At 45.6% G+C, this 14897-nt stretch overlaps 1 protein-coding gene across 1 annotated transcript in view; it reads left to right on the forward strand.

Annotated features, from left to right (window-relative positions):
• Positions 1-8205: 8205 nt before the first annotated feature.
• The window catches only part of SMC2 (structural maintenance of chromosomes 2), a 50784-nt gene continuing 44092 nt past the window's right edge, over positions 8206-14897 (forward strand). Inside the window, exons 1-4 of the mRNA XM_077644224.1 lie at positions 8206-8643; positions 12260-12421; positions 13938-14048; positions 14418-14555. Of these exons, the coding sequence (XP_077500350.1) occupies positions 8326-8643; positions 12260-12421; positions 13938-14048; positions 14418-14555 (729 nt within the window). The 5' untranslated portion in view covers positions 8206-8325. The remainder of the gene's footprint in view (positions 8644-12259; positions 12422-13937; positions 14049-14417; positions 14556-14897) is intronic.

Below are 14897 nucleotides of genomic sequence, written 5' to 3' on the forward strand. Positions count from 1 at the left end.
TGGTGTGAATGTTCCTTAGCATCATTTCTAAGCATTGAAAACATTTACAAGCGACTTTTTATTCATTGCATAGTCCCTTTAAGGGTATGACGCGGTAGCGTAGTGGGTTAGGCTTTCCATCCTGAGCAATTTGTCGCTAAGGGCGTCGCCTGTGATACTGAGATCGAAACGAGGTGCTCACCGATATATGTGAGACATTACTTTCCTTAAGGGGGGATGAGGGTCTTGAAAACTTTTTTTTTATTTCTTAACATATCTTCCTGAAAATTGGCATGCAGATATATCTTTGAATGCTAATCCCAAATATATATTCAGATTTTATATATCTCATCTAGAAATGAAGATATGGCAAAATAATTTATGCCACTTAGGTCTTTTCTTACGGGCCATTATGGTGGTTTCTTAATTAAAAAAACTAGTTTTAAAGTAATGCTGTCATTCTTAAGGGCCCATTGCACATCCTAAAGCTAAAGAAATTTTTAAAAAGTCATCACATAGGTCATGAATGAATAACAAAGTAGGAAAGAAAAAAACAATGTGGGAGTAATTAGCTTAGATCTGACCTAATTGCTAGTCTATTGGGTTTAATGAAAATTGGAAAGCTTTAGGATGTAGCTGAGGTGTTGCTGAAAAAAATGATACCTACTTCAATAAAATCAGTCGATGCAAACATTATGAAAAGTTCCGTAAGGCAAAGGCATTTGATCGAAAAAGCAAAGCTGAGAAAATTGCATTCAAAGTTTTGCTTACTCTGCCATTTTTGTTTACTGATCATATGGAAAAATTTAATGCTTTAGCATACCGCCCAGTCATTGCTGAACACAATAACACCAAATTTACAGAAATCTGTTCATGTAAAGATTATGAAAACCTCTGTATTGCACTGGCACTTGACAAAAAAAAAGCTCCGAAAATCACTTGCTATTTTCTTTGAATCTGCCACACATTCACAAAAGTCCTGGGCAGTAGTCATGGGTGCTGTCAGGCTTGTGCTTCTTGGCCATCCTCTTCTTCACCTTTTCAGCATTGGTGTGACCCTTATCAGACCTGCACAGCCTCTGTTTATCTTTTTCAAGGCTCCTACCAATGAGGCAGCTCCCAGGCCTGTAACCAAGCTGTGCTGCAACAGCTCTGCTGGTTGTTGCCATTCCTTGGTTGAAGCGAGAAACTGCTTCTTGCGAGGTTAAAAACAGGACAGTGAGGAGTGTCTAATGCGAATGTTCAAGCTTCAGCTTAGAGCGCACAACGTCTTGGCGCTCTGCCAAGTTCGCCGAGCGCCCCCCCCCCCCCCCCCCTCCCCCCTCGGAGCTCTCCTCAAAATATATATATATTAAAAAAAAAAACAAATGACGTTATCAGCGGCGGCAGCGGCTTGGCGCGCTGCCAAGGTCCGCGCTGCGCGTGCTTGTCGAAGCGTTGAGCACGCGAGCTCGGTTCAGCCGCGTCCGTCGGCACGAAGCGGCGTGCGCAAACGCCGAAGTCGACGTTAGGCTTAGGTCAGCGGGCTCGGCCGCTTCCGACGACACGGAATTCGAAGCGGCTTGCAGCGTATCAAAAGTCGATATTTTCCACGGGCTTAGTCCAGGCACATCCACCGGCACTGCAGAGACTTGCGGTAACGCCGAAGTTGACGGCGATCGGCATTGTCCAGCCGCGTCCACCGGCGATGCTGGCGTCAACAGGGTTTGTTCAGCCGCGTCCACCGGCGAAGCTGTTGTTGGCGAGCTCAGTCCAGCCGCATCCACCGAGGGTACAGCAGTTTGCGGCATCACCGAAGCTGCAGTTCTCGACGATGCAGCGCTCTACTGATTCCATGCGCGTCTCTTTTTGCCGACTGCTTTTCGCGTGCTTAATTTCAAGCGCGCGTCTCGGGCCATCGTGACACACGGAACAAAGACACCAGGCATGCAAATACACGCAACAGCACGAAATTCGAGGCTAAAAGAAGCGATTCAAGAGCCAAAATATCTACAATAACGATAAGGAAAACGGCAGAACGAAAACTATAGGAAACAAAGAGGAGCACGAAAAATGACGGGCGTGCAGGCGAAAGCAGACGACGGGAAGGAGCCGTACAACGCGGCCGCGGGGGGCAAAGCATGCGTCACGGCCAATCAGAGGGCTGCGCCTCGAGGAGCGCCCGTTTTACCCAATCGGCGGCTGTCTCGCGACGCTTTCCCCCTTGCGAACGGGTGATGATAGCTCCGCTGTGCGAGGGTCTACAGCTTGCCGAGAGGCGCCAAATTGGAGAGCGGGAAACCAGCTTTCAAACGAGACCAAGATGGCGCCGATCGGTTCGCGTCGCGCGGAGCTACGGCAGCTTGAGAATGGGGCAAACCTTCGCGCTTGGCGTTCAATTTCGGCTCACCGACGTTTCTAAATTGCCGTTTTTTTCATACTTTGAGTTGGAATTCAGCTAAAATATTTTGTAGAGGCATAGTTGGGACTTTAAAGACTTCAAAATCGCAATTTTTGAAAATTGCCATTTTTGACCATTTTTCGCGATTTCAAGACCCGCGTCCCCCCTTAAAACCATTTCGCATGCAGTATAGTGCACGTTAAAGATCCCCAGGTGGACGATATTATTCCAGAGCCCTCCACTACGGCACATCATCTTTCTTCCTTTCTTCTTTCACTCCTTCCTTTATACCTTCCCTTACGTCGGGTTCGGAGTTCCCGGGTTCGAACCCAACCGCGGCGGCTGCGTTTTTATTGAAGCAAAACGCTAAGGCGCCCGTGTGCTGTGCGATGTCAGTGCTCGTTAAAGATCCCCAGGTGGTCAAAATTATTCTGGAGCCCTCCACTATGGCACTTCTCTCTTCCTTTCTTCTTTCACTCCCTCTTTTATCCCTTCCCTTACAGCGCGGTTCAGGTGTCCAACGGTATATGAGACAGATACTGCGCCATTTCCTTTCCCCCAAAACCAATTATTATTATTATTATTCAATGTGCGCTGATATCGTATAGCACATGGGCGCCTTTTGCCTCCATCGAAACGCGGCCGCCGCGGTCGGGTTCGAACCGACTCAGTAGCAGAGTGCCCTATAGCTACTGAGCCACCGTAATAGTAATGAGGTCACTGAGGTGAGGTATAAGCATAGGCAGAGCTACAAATGAGAGGATTACGCGACCTCGCGGTACCTTCGGCGAATACCTGAATACCAACAGAATCCTGGAATAGGGGCTCCAAACATACCCGCCGCAGTGGCTCAGTGGTTAGCGGCTACTGATCCGGAGTTCCCGCGTTCGAACACGACCACGGCGGCTGCGTTTTTATGGAGGCAAAACGCTAAGGCGCCCGTGTGCTGTGCGATGTCAGTGCACGTTAAAGATTCCCCAGATGGTCGAAATTATTCCGGAGCCCTCCACTACGGCACCTCTTCCTTCCTTTCTTCTTTCACTCCCTCCTTTATCCCTTCCCTTATGGCGGTTCAGGTATATGAGACAGATACTGCACCATTTCGTTTCCCCAGAAACCAATTATTATTATTATTACTCAAACCATGGAGTTGATACTCATTTAGGTCAGTAAACATTTCCAACGACAACAGCCTAAATCAATCGTTGACACAGTTGCCTTCAGTTCATTTCATACAAGCCAGATCTGATTTGCTATATTTATTTCACTGCTGCTTGAAACAGCCTATGCTCTGAATTAACTAAGGAAAGGAGAGTACTTTGGCAATAATGCTTTGTTACACCTTTATTATTACTTTTCAAATAGGTACCAGCACATTCATCGAAGATCAGACCTCGCTTTCACAATCTGACGAGGAAAGCGATTCCCACACCAACACTGCGCATATCCAGAAGCTATATCACAAATCTTAACACATACATACACTTATGACGCTCATAAGAACTGTCAAAATGTGAAGGCCCATTTGAAATTCTCATTTCACACTCCCGGGCACCGAGGGAGAACTTACACCGCAATGCAATTCAACACACATGACATTTGCTATACCTCCGAGACTAGACAGCTTTGTAGAGCAAGCCAAGACACAGAGAAAGTCTTATGCACAACGATTTGGCTGAAAACAGTGATCTTTGTACAGTGGTCAAAGAAGCTGCATGTGAATGAGCTGCCACGAGAGAATTTTTCAGATGAGGAAGCTGCCACAAGCAGTGTTCAGATGGATTAACAAGCATGACACAACTAAAAGACTATTAACATTCGTTCTTGTGCAAATTGCACTCGATTCGGCTCAAAGAGAAATGTTTTTCTCCTTTTCGGGACACTTGTGGCACGTTAATTTTTTTCCCCCAGAAAAATTGCAATACAACGCATCCAAGCATCAAGCTATTGATGCTTGATAAGCTATTGAAGCACCGGCACACTGTTTTGCAAGCTGAAATTTGCGAAAGTCTGATGCATGACGACAACTTGCAGAAAGCTACCCATGACTCCATGGCTAGAAATCCTATGACACATCATAACTGTGCTTCAGGACATAAAAAACTTAGCTTCACATTCCTGCCAAGTTTTAGAACAATTTGCACTGATTACTCAGAACATCCAGACATAACATGCACAATGCACCGAACCGATTTAACATGGAAACAGCTGCTTTTATGGCACTGTGTTGAAGGTATCTCAACTTATTAGTTAAGCTGGGTGTTAAATCAGTTGTGTGCTTATCCTGTTACTAACAGCCCTTGATAGGCTAGTTTATATTGATATAACCAGCACCTACATTAGACAAATGACAATGAACTGATACTGAAAGATTAAACCTCTTCACAATTACGTAGATCGCAAACTGACATTGAGATGAGACTGGTTATTGGGCCTCATGTGCGTCACTGTAACAGTAACTTCATAATTACTGTTTTATAGAGATATTATACCTCCCAAGAATGCCATTAAATTTGTCAAAATAAAAAGGAGCTAGTCCTGTGAAGTGCATCAAGTCAGCAGTGAAATATAGTCCGAAGGAGTAGAGACATCAAATTGATAGGCAACACTTTTTACCACTGTAAACATCGTGTACAGCATCAGTAAACTTGCAACATTATTCACCTACATGTTTTAGATAATTTAACCACCATGTGACTTGCATTCACTTTCGATCCCTGCAAATCATCTTCGAGGTAATGCTTCACAATACGGGAAACATAATTCCACATTAATCCCTTTCCGGTCACCTGTTGCGCGTCGTTTGAGAGTGGAAATCGGTCATCTGTCGGGCACGGCCCAATACAACGCTTCAAATAAATGTTTATAGGCAATCATGACGTGGCACTCCCTTTCTACGAGTGGTTGGAAGGCCCAAAAGAATGCTGACCGGTGCAGTAGTCAGTGGAGAAACTATACCTGACCAGAAAGGTTTAATCTACACGCGTCACATCATGCTATCAGCAGCCAAAGGCTTTGCGTACCACACCGGCTGCAGTGTGCAGGCAGCGAACAGTGTGTTTCCGCACCCGATCTCGTACATCTTACTGCAGTCACTCCGGGTAGGTGAAGTCAATCACCTTTGTCGTGCATACTTAGAATGTACTTTGAGCACTGCTTGGCTTTCCTGCACTCCTGAGACTGTACACGCAGAAAGTATTTGGCAAGCTTTTTTGTGCCCTCAAAATTTGGCATCTCTACTCCTTTAACTGCATAGAGTGTATAAATGAGAACAGCTTGGAAGAAAAATGTGAAAAGACGGCACTCCGATTGTGAAGACCTTAAAAGAACTCGTTGTCCTTGCAACAGTTCCGAGCGTGTTACTACCACTGCACTACTACTACAGTGCTCTCGCTTCTTCACAAGCTGCACTACATCCATTTTGCTTAATGAAGCAGGCACGAAGAAAAGCGTTGCGCTTATGAAAACAAGGAAGCAATATATTAAGTGCACACATCGTGGGCCAGCTTTCTGCTGTCATAGTCATTGAAATCTGCTTGTTATTCTACACAGATTTGTCTGCTGGAAGCTCGTGCTAAGGCTTGCTTTAACTCCGAAGATGACAGAAGTTTGTAACCCCTAACAAACATCCTGCAAATGTACAACACATATACGGCACATAGGTATTTGTGAAACAGTGGTGCACTGGTATTAATACTGTATACTCGGTGACACCTTAAAATGACAGCACATTCAAACAGTGCATATGTATAAACAAAACTATAAGTTATGCAAATAAATTAAGGGCTTGGGACTTTGAAACATGGTTGGGAAGTATCACGAGTGCCACATCCTTGAGTTACATCAAACACGCTGAGATTCTTATTAGGTACACGGGACAGCACAGCACGAAAAGAAGAGAAGGCAGCTACGACATCACAGTCGCAGTTGCTTGCATTGCACATATGAAAACAGATCATCATGTTATCATCACCAGGAAGTTTCCACAAGGTCTTGCCATGTGCAGTCACATCTGATGGCGATGCCCATCTTGAAGATGAATGTTGCTGTGGGAAGAGCTTGTCGAACAAAAATGCACCTAAAGTCAAAAGTGAGTTCACTGCACAGTGGATGAACCACAGAGGGAAAAACCACCCTTGCTCCGATATCTGTACACTTTTCCCACTGCAACCTTGAAATGTTTATGGTAGCATTTCATTTTGATGCAACTATCTCGTTGGAATCATAAATCTATCGTAAAGGGGGAAAACTTGCTTTAAATACAAAACAGACATCATGTAACGTACAACCAAGGTTAAAATTAACAGGATAGTGATCTAAAATTCCATGCACTGTTCCACAAGCTTTAAGGCAGCATTGCTTCAGGAGCAGACAATGGTATTCGCAGCAGACGACCCTGAAGCCAGCGTTCGCGACGTACTTTCCCGCCCTGTTCTCGTTAAGGCGTCTCTTTCCTTTACCTTTCTTGTCAAGACTCAGCGTCGCTGCATCGGAAGCCAAAGCTTTCCAGAAAACCCAAAGTTTTCAAAGATGAAGGCCGGAAGCGCGCACGCGACTAACGGCGTGACGTTTCGGCACTACCTCAAAGCAGACGAAAGGAATGCGGAGTCGAGCTGCGCCGTCCGTAGCAGACGACGCGAGCGCCTGCGCCGTCCGTCACAGCATGGCGCCCACCACGTCTGCCTCGTCGTCGGACGCGGAAAAGTTACTGTTGATGCTGAAGCTGCGACCGATGCGCAGTTCGGAGAGTGCGTGCCCGTCCACGAGCACGCTGTTCGCCACGCCATCGTGGTTGGGCGTGCCGGGGTTCGAGCTCTTGGAGGGCCTCACCGCCGACAGGTTGCCCCTCGAGTTGGCCCGCGACCGCTGCGGAGGTGCTTGCCTGCTGGGCGTCTTGGCCGGCAGCCTACGCATGGCAGCCAGTAGCTTCTCGACGACGGGCGTATACGCGGCCACCTCATCCACGAGCGCGTAGCGGTGCGACAGCAGCTCGAGCTGCATGTCGCGCTCCCGCAGCAGCTCTTCGTGCTTCCGCAATCGCTCCTCGGCGGCGGCTAGTTGCGCCTCGAGCTCGGCAATGCGCGCGTCCTTAGCGTCGCCGACGTCGCGGATGCGCGTCTGCATGGCCTCGTCCTTTTTGATGAGCGCCTCGGCCTGCTCCTGCACAGTGCGCTCGAGTTCGGCCACCTTGACGTGCAGCAGTTGCAGGTGGTCGTTGGCCTCCTTGATGCTGCTCCGGGTCGGGCTAGGGCTAACCTTCGACTGGAACATGGCCGCCCGCCGGGCCACTGTGGCGTCGGACCGCGGCTCCGTCGCGCGATCTCTTCACCGTGGGAATGGGTTGCGATGGGCCCTGCCCCGGGCCGCGCCGGGGGCAGTGGGAAAGCGGCGCGCAGGCTACGCGCTCTCGAAGAGATCAGCGAGCGGCACCGCACTCGGCGCCATCTTTAAACGACTCACGTTGGCAATGGATTCGCGGATTCGGTTTTGTACGCGATGTGCAGAATTTGTGGCATAAACTTTCATAAATTACGCTTGCTTTAATAAAATGCAAAACTAGAATCCAAGAAAGGCTTTAATAAACTGTAAAGCCGTCAAGACAACGTTTTTACAAAAAAGAACAAATTTTTTATTAAAAAATTACAACAATACGTATATTTTAAAAACTGATTTTTTGTATTACATAACACTTTTAAAGACATTTATGTTGACAATAAACTTGTGTTGTACTCTTGAAGAGCATTAAATTGTAAAATTATATGGGACCGGACTACAGCGCCAAAGAGACAGGTGCGGTCGGCAGAAAGGAAAGAGCGCGCAAAGCTAGCCACCTTAAAGCACTTAAAGCGCACTATTCTGGCGCCAGTTTTCGCGGTACATCTCATGGCGGTTGAGATCGCGCTTCTGCGCTTGGGCCCAGTTTGAATTTTTTTTTTTTTCGTTGGCAGGCTAAGGAGAAGCCGGCTATGCATATAAAAAGTATAACTATTGACGGCTTCAAGTCGTACGGTCAGCGCGTCGACATCAAGGGGTTCGACCCTCTCTTCAACGCCATCACGGGACTTAACGGTAGCGGCAAGAGCAATATCCTCGACTCAATATGTTTCGTGCTCGGCATCAGCAACTTGTCGCACGTCCGTGCCGTCAATCTGCAGGACCTCGTGTACAAAAACGGGCAAGCGGGAATCACCAAGGCGACCGTTTCAATCACCTTCGACAACCGTGACCCACGGCAGAAACCCGTTGGGTATGAGCAGTACGACGAGTTCACCATCACTAGACAGGTGGGCTTTTCTTTCCCTGCTTTCATTGTCATTTTTATAGGCATGCGCGCGAAAACAAATCTGTGATGGTTTTAACGCATCCCGGCTCTTCGGAAGTCTTTCGCGTGTGTCTAGGCGCCGATCGAGTCCTGTTTGGAGATCATTGCCTTGAACGTTGCGTTTAAAGTAGTCGGCTTTCTCGTTTTCAACGCTCTGTGTACCTTTGCAGCACTTTCCACCGGAAAACTTCGCCAAATTCCCCGCGGTGTATCACAGAAAAAAAAAAAAATGCGTCCAATTGAGCATTCAAGTTGGCGCCAGTCGTTTTCAGTTGGGAATTTAAATTCCACTTGGTTGCAAGGATCCCACCTGGGCCCCAAATTGGTCTTCTAGGTTGTATATTGGTTTTCCTATTGGTCGAATGGAAGATCACAACAGAACGGGAGATTTCTAATTGAAAGGCAACTTCCTTTTGTCTGGGATCTGTACATTTTTCTCGACAGACTCAAAACAGAACTACGTTCTTGAGTGAACGACGTCAGCAGATTAACCCATTTATGTAAAAATTGTGAAGGAATCAATGAAAATAAAGTTACCTCCACAGTATGATATGTAATATATCCACATTCAAAACCCAATATAAGGATTTTGTAGCGGCACTAAAGTTTCATAAGTCGGTATGTCTCCAATTAGCATTTGGTCCGTTATGTGTGCCTCGTCGGGGTTGTGTGGAAGACCGAATCGAGACCTCGAACCAGCTTGAAGGCCCAGACACTGAATAATTTTTCATTTAACAAATCTCTTCCTATTTTTCCTGAAGCAGTTGCCAGAAAATGAGATGATGAAATGTCGCACGCCGAGTGGAAGTCCAACATTTCCACCCTCTTCATCAGACAGCTTACTCATAGTGATGCCAGAAAACCGTCAGCTGCAAGGAACATGTTGACGTGACATTTTTCATGCCAAGTGCATTTATTAATGAATGTAGGGCATGCAGATGGTACGTCTTGATTTGTGACACTGGGAATTGTAGGGTTATACTCCAAAGGACTCACAGTGGACCTATTGCCCATGTCTATGATCACCACCAGTCTCTAGCCCATTACTCGATTAGGTCATGTCTTGACAAGAGAGCACCTAAGTTGATGATGTGCAATGTGCAGAGTTGTCCTGCCGAGCAGACTCGCCCCTTCCTGGTAGAAATTGCTGCGACATCAAAGCTGCACTGGCTACGAAGAATGTAGGAATGTAGCCTTTAAGTGCGGCCACGTGATGTGGGCAGGATGGGCAAGAAGCTACATTTTTTTTGCTCTCTGCAAAAATGAAACTACGCCACGACGGACACTGCGTACGGCACTGCTGTACGAGAGGCTGTGGTGCGGGTTGGCTCCGAGGACTTTGTTCCCTTCATTCACTTTTTTCTTGTCCTCCGTGGCTTAGATGAGATTGCCGGTTACGATAAACTTGAATTGTGGTGTATTAAAGCTGTCACTTTAACAGCGCAGGAGCACACGTGTGCCACAGCGCTGCTGCTTCGTTTCTATGGGCAACTACTCCGGCAGATGTGGGGAGCCATCACATGACATTCGTGACTGATAATTGGGGGTGCCAAAAAGGCTGGGAAATTTTTAAAAAGCTTGTTGCTGCTGGTAGCATAGTAAAAAAAAGTGTTTCGACATCGATGTAAAATTTTTTCACGTGCTGAGTGAGATCTAAATTTGGGTTCAGTACACTGCTACAGCTTTGGTTACTGCGTTTGGTTATGGTGTTTCCCAATTGTTGATTATCTTATTTTCTCTCAGATCCGTGAAGAACGTAATAGTGGGGTTCTTCTCTATTATTGTTGTTTTCAGTAAAAAGATCCGTTCTTCTTGCATTATTATCACCTTAATAATGTGCCTAGATTTCCAGACAGAACTTAAGAATGAAGGGAGATTTTTAAATTATGATTTTTGGATCATTGTTGTATCCATTTGTATGCCTCACTTTCTATGCTGTCCCTGAATTTTATTGCTGAAATCGATTGGAAAGTACTATAAAAAAAATTGTTTCGTGAACTGGAGCGGCTGTGCACTGTGGGAAGCGCTCGAACAATGGGCATTATTCTTCATTACGATTTTCTGCCTAGATACTCTCCTTGCAAAGCAGATTTCTTCGCGATTGTTTTATCTGCTTTAACCCAGTTTTGTTGCACTCCTAGGCCCATAATGCACGTCAAGGCATTTTGTTTTTCAGATTTGGCACTTTTAAACTTTTATATTAAAGGACTGTAGACTCCAAATTCTTGCTTGCGTTTTTTCTTCTTTCAAACGATGTGTTCGACATTCATATACATGGAGCACCCTGTGGTATTCGTGTACGACCGCTAAATAATTTACAATTGAATTTCTTCTTGACGCTGTTTAGGTTTCATCGCCTGGACGACGACTGTGATGTCAAGTTGATGTTTCGGTCATGTGATCCACTTTTATAACTGTAATATAATCGCTGACAGGTCATTTTTTGTCATTCCAGGTCATGGATAAGGCTGGATTAAATGTCATAGTGAATTAAAACTACATTTCACCGATTATATTAGTTTTTCTAGTGAATCACGTGACCAAAACACCAACTTGACGTCACAGTCATTTGGTCGACGAAACCGAAACAGCAAGAAGAAATTCAATTGTAAATTATTTAGTGGTTGTAGGCAAATACCACCCGATAATCCACGTATTATAATGTCTAATGCATCGTTTGACAGCAGAAAACAGACAATAAAATTGGTGTCTGTAGTCTTTAAAATTTTTCTTTTCGCCCTAGGTATGCTAGCGCACACTGTATTGCAAAGAGTTGAAAGAAAAATTTGATCTGCAAAAAAAAAAAGATTCTTAGGATGTCTTGACCTGTAGCATGTCAGTACTAGAAAGTCATCAAATTTTGATCTGGCCTTCTGCCATATTTTCTTAAGTCTGTAGCCTTTCCACATGATTCAGAGGAAAAGTATATATTGTAGTAGTATGCAACAAGCTCGGGACCGCTGAACAGAATTCCGCCATCACAGAAAGTACACCATTGTTAAAGTTTTTCTCGTTACCTAAATAAGAAGCTTATCACGAGACCGTTTTCGAGAAAGTGTATCTGTTCGTGGATAAATGTATCGCTATATCGACTATCCAGAGGCATCAAAATTCCTGACCTTAAAATCTCGTCTTATGATATGGTTCTCATTTCACAAGAAAAAATTTCAACAATGGACTACTTTTTTTGTTACGGAGGAATTCTGCGTGGTGGTCATCAAAGCGGGCATAGCTTCGCTTTGTATCCAGCCATAAGGTCGGTGCACCTGCAGCATGCATACACTCTGCAGGAAACAACACGGTAAATAATATTCTTTCAAGCATAATAAATAACTTATAAGAACAATGAAACATCCTAAAGCTTTAGCATTGCATTTTTAAAGAAAGAAAATTAAAGAATATGAGGGAGAGTTTCGTTAAAGCAGTCACTTTTTCTGGCTTGCATTTTTACATGGTCATATTTGGGAATTACTTTCATTTAGCTGTGGCTTCTAACTGTTCGTGGTGCCATTTTTTTTTGCTTGTTGGTAAACTGGTTTAGGTGTCATCATTTTTTTTTTATTGGTTGATGGACGCAGGTGGTAGTTGGCGGCCGGAACAAGTATCTCATCAATGGTGTGACGGCAACCAGCAACCGTGTGCAAGACCTGTTCGGCTCAGTACAGCTCAATGTCAACAACCCACACTTCCTCATCATGCAGGGCCGGATCACCAAAGTACTCAACATGAAGCCACCCGAGGTTGGTTAATGCGACTCGCTGTTCCATTCTCTTGGGAGAGCTTGAATGAGTTTTACCACAAGAGCTGACAGCTGGGCCCGTATTCTGGAAGTGTCCCTTAAGTGAACATCGCCAAATGGGCGTAACTTAAACTGGGTACATCCTCTTGCTCCAATAAATGGCTTAATCACCGGTGCCATCTGAGATTGTGTTCGTTGTGTAGAAGTTTGTTTCCTTCAAATCAAGTGCTGCCGCATATTTATGCTCCCGGAATCTTCAATTTAAATCGTCGGCACTTGTAGCTCAAGTTTTGTAAAGTACTGAAAAATCAAATGAAAGATCAGTCCACAACTTAACAGAGATGACAGGTTAGCGATGAGTCTAAAGTTGACATCTGCGTTGGAGCCTTTAACGGACTGGTGGAGTTCGAAGTGGACGCATCATCTTAGGGGCCATTTTCAGGATGTGGGCCCTGGTCCCTTTGGGACAAAGAAACACTGCCAAAGGAGGAAGTGATATTGAGAGTTGTAAATTCAACTGTCGGTGCTCTTGTAACAAGTTCCACTGCCTAGGCTATGAAGAAATGTGGCAATGCTACCATAGCTGTTTGTGACCTGAATAAGTGGTGCGATCTATGTTCACCGCAGGAAGCACTGTTCTGTCACTTTTAATTCATTCAGTGATGTCCTGCTGCATTTTCCTAGCCCCACGTGCCTGAAGGCATTGTTGCAGGGGTTATCCAACTGCATGGATGCTCGAATTATGAACAGGATTATTGAGGGGGGTGTTCACGTAACGTGAGACAAGTTCCAGCATCAGCTGAATGTGCATGCGGATGTGGAAAGGAGAGTATAATGAGAGGATACATTTCAGAGGTTCATTTAGGAGTTTGAGGGAGGTTGGGGATGTGTGGACAGTTGTTATATTCGTTGTGACCCTTTCTGTCCCGTGTGTGTCCGCGACCAATGGGTCATACAAATTATTGGCCATGTGGTCCAAGGTCATTTCGTGTGGACGACAACGAGATTTTTTTGGTGGAGAGCGTGGTCATAAAAAAATTCGGGGGCACTTTGTTGACCTAAAGTGCGGAGAGGCGAAAGCCTTTAGCGTGGTGTTGCAGCTTGTGTCACTGATGTGTGGTTAAGGTGTTAATTAAGTACACAATTGTTTGTGAATCTTAAATGCTGGAGACACTGGAGGGCATTTGGGAGGCATCCATCTGATTCGACGCCTTTCTGCACTCCCCAGCGTCCTAGACAAGGAGAACTACATATGCGATGGCAGGAAGTAGCGTAGTCGTTAGCACGCACAGCTGCGGAACGGAAGGATGGTGCTTCAAATCCCATCGTGCACAAATTTTTTTTTCTTATTGAGTTGAAGAGTGTCACGGACGGACGCACGGACACCACGAGTCTGAGCCATTAAAGGCTTTCGCCTTAATACTTGGCATTGTAAAATGAGCAAAAATAAAGCGTTCCACATGAAAACAGGAGATCACTTGGTAGAGCCTGTTTTGAACACTGCTGTTTCGTTGCAGATCCTGTCTATGATTGAGGAGGCAGCTGGCACACGCATGTACGAGAGCAAGAAGCAGGTTGCCCAGCGGACCATTGAGAAGAAGGAAGCCAAACTTGCCGAATTGGACAGTGTGAGTGGGCTTACAGCAATTCTGAAACAAGGAGATATCTAGTCTTAAAAGTGCTCATTTTTGAGTCTCCTGGTGACTCATAATTTGACTACGAATGCGCAGGGGCACCAGAAGACAATACGCTTGTCTCTTTCCTTCTTGTGTCAACGGCTACCTGGACATTTGTCACCTTACTATGAAACCTAGACCTCTGGGTTGCGGCTAAATGAATCTTGCTTCAGTAGATAATGGCCTCTTGCTTCCCTGTTCTAACAGTCTGCACGAACTGTGTGTGGAAAAACAAACGAATAGCAGTCCTCTTCACTGCGGCTCAGGTTTTCTGCGACATAGATGTTGCCCCCGACACCCTGCCTGCGCTTTGTGTTGTAGGTCTTGAATGAAGAGATCACGCCTACCATGAACAAGCTGAAAGAGGAGCGGCAGGCCTACCTGGACTACACCAAGGTGTCGCGAGAGCTGGACCACCTGACCAAGCTGTACATTGCGTGGCAGTACGTCCATACTGAGGTGGGTGCCGACACCTGCGCTTTTTCTAGCCATTGGCCTCTTGGTTCTTTTCTTTGCTTTCTTTAGTGCTGAACTTGCTGTAGCCAGCTGCACATAACACTTCTGACACCAGTTGTATCTGTGACTTTAAGCAGCGAAGTGAACAAACGTACTGCCTGCAGTAGTGACTTCTTGGTTGTTCATTATGTGCCTGTTTCTTGTTCTCTACATGTTGTTTCTTTTCATTTATATGCCCCTCTTCCCTGTCTCTTGTCTTTGTTGGCATCGGAAACACACACAACTTCCTGCTGACGAAACAAGAAAAGCCTCTCTGTGAAATGTGTCATGCCGAACTCGCAGTAA

Source organism: Amblyomma americanum, chromosome 11 (assembly GCF_052857255.1).
Source record: "Amblyomma americanum isolate KBUSLIRL-KWMA chromosome 11, ASM5285725v1, whole genome shotgun sequence".
Lineage (NCBI taxonomy): Eukaryota > Metazoa > Arthropoda > Arachnida > Ixodida > Ixodidae > Amblyomma > Amblyomma americanum.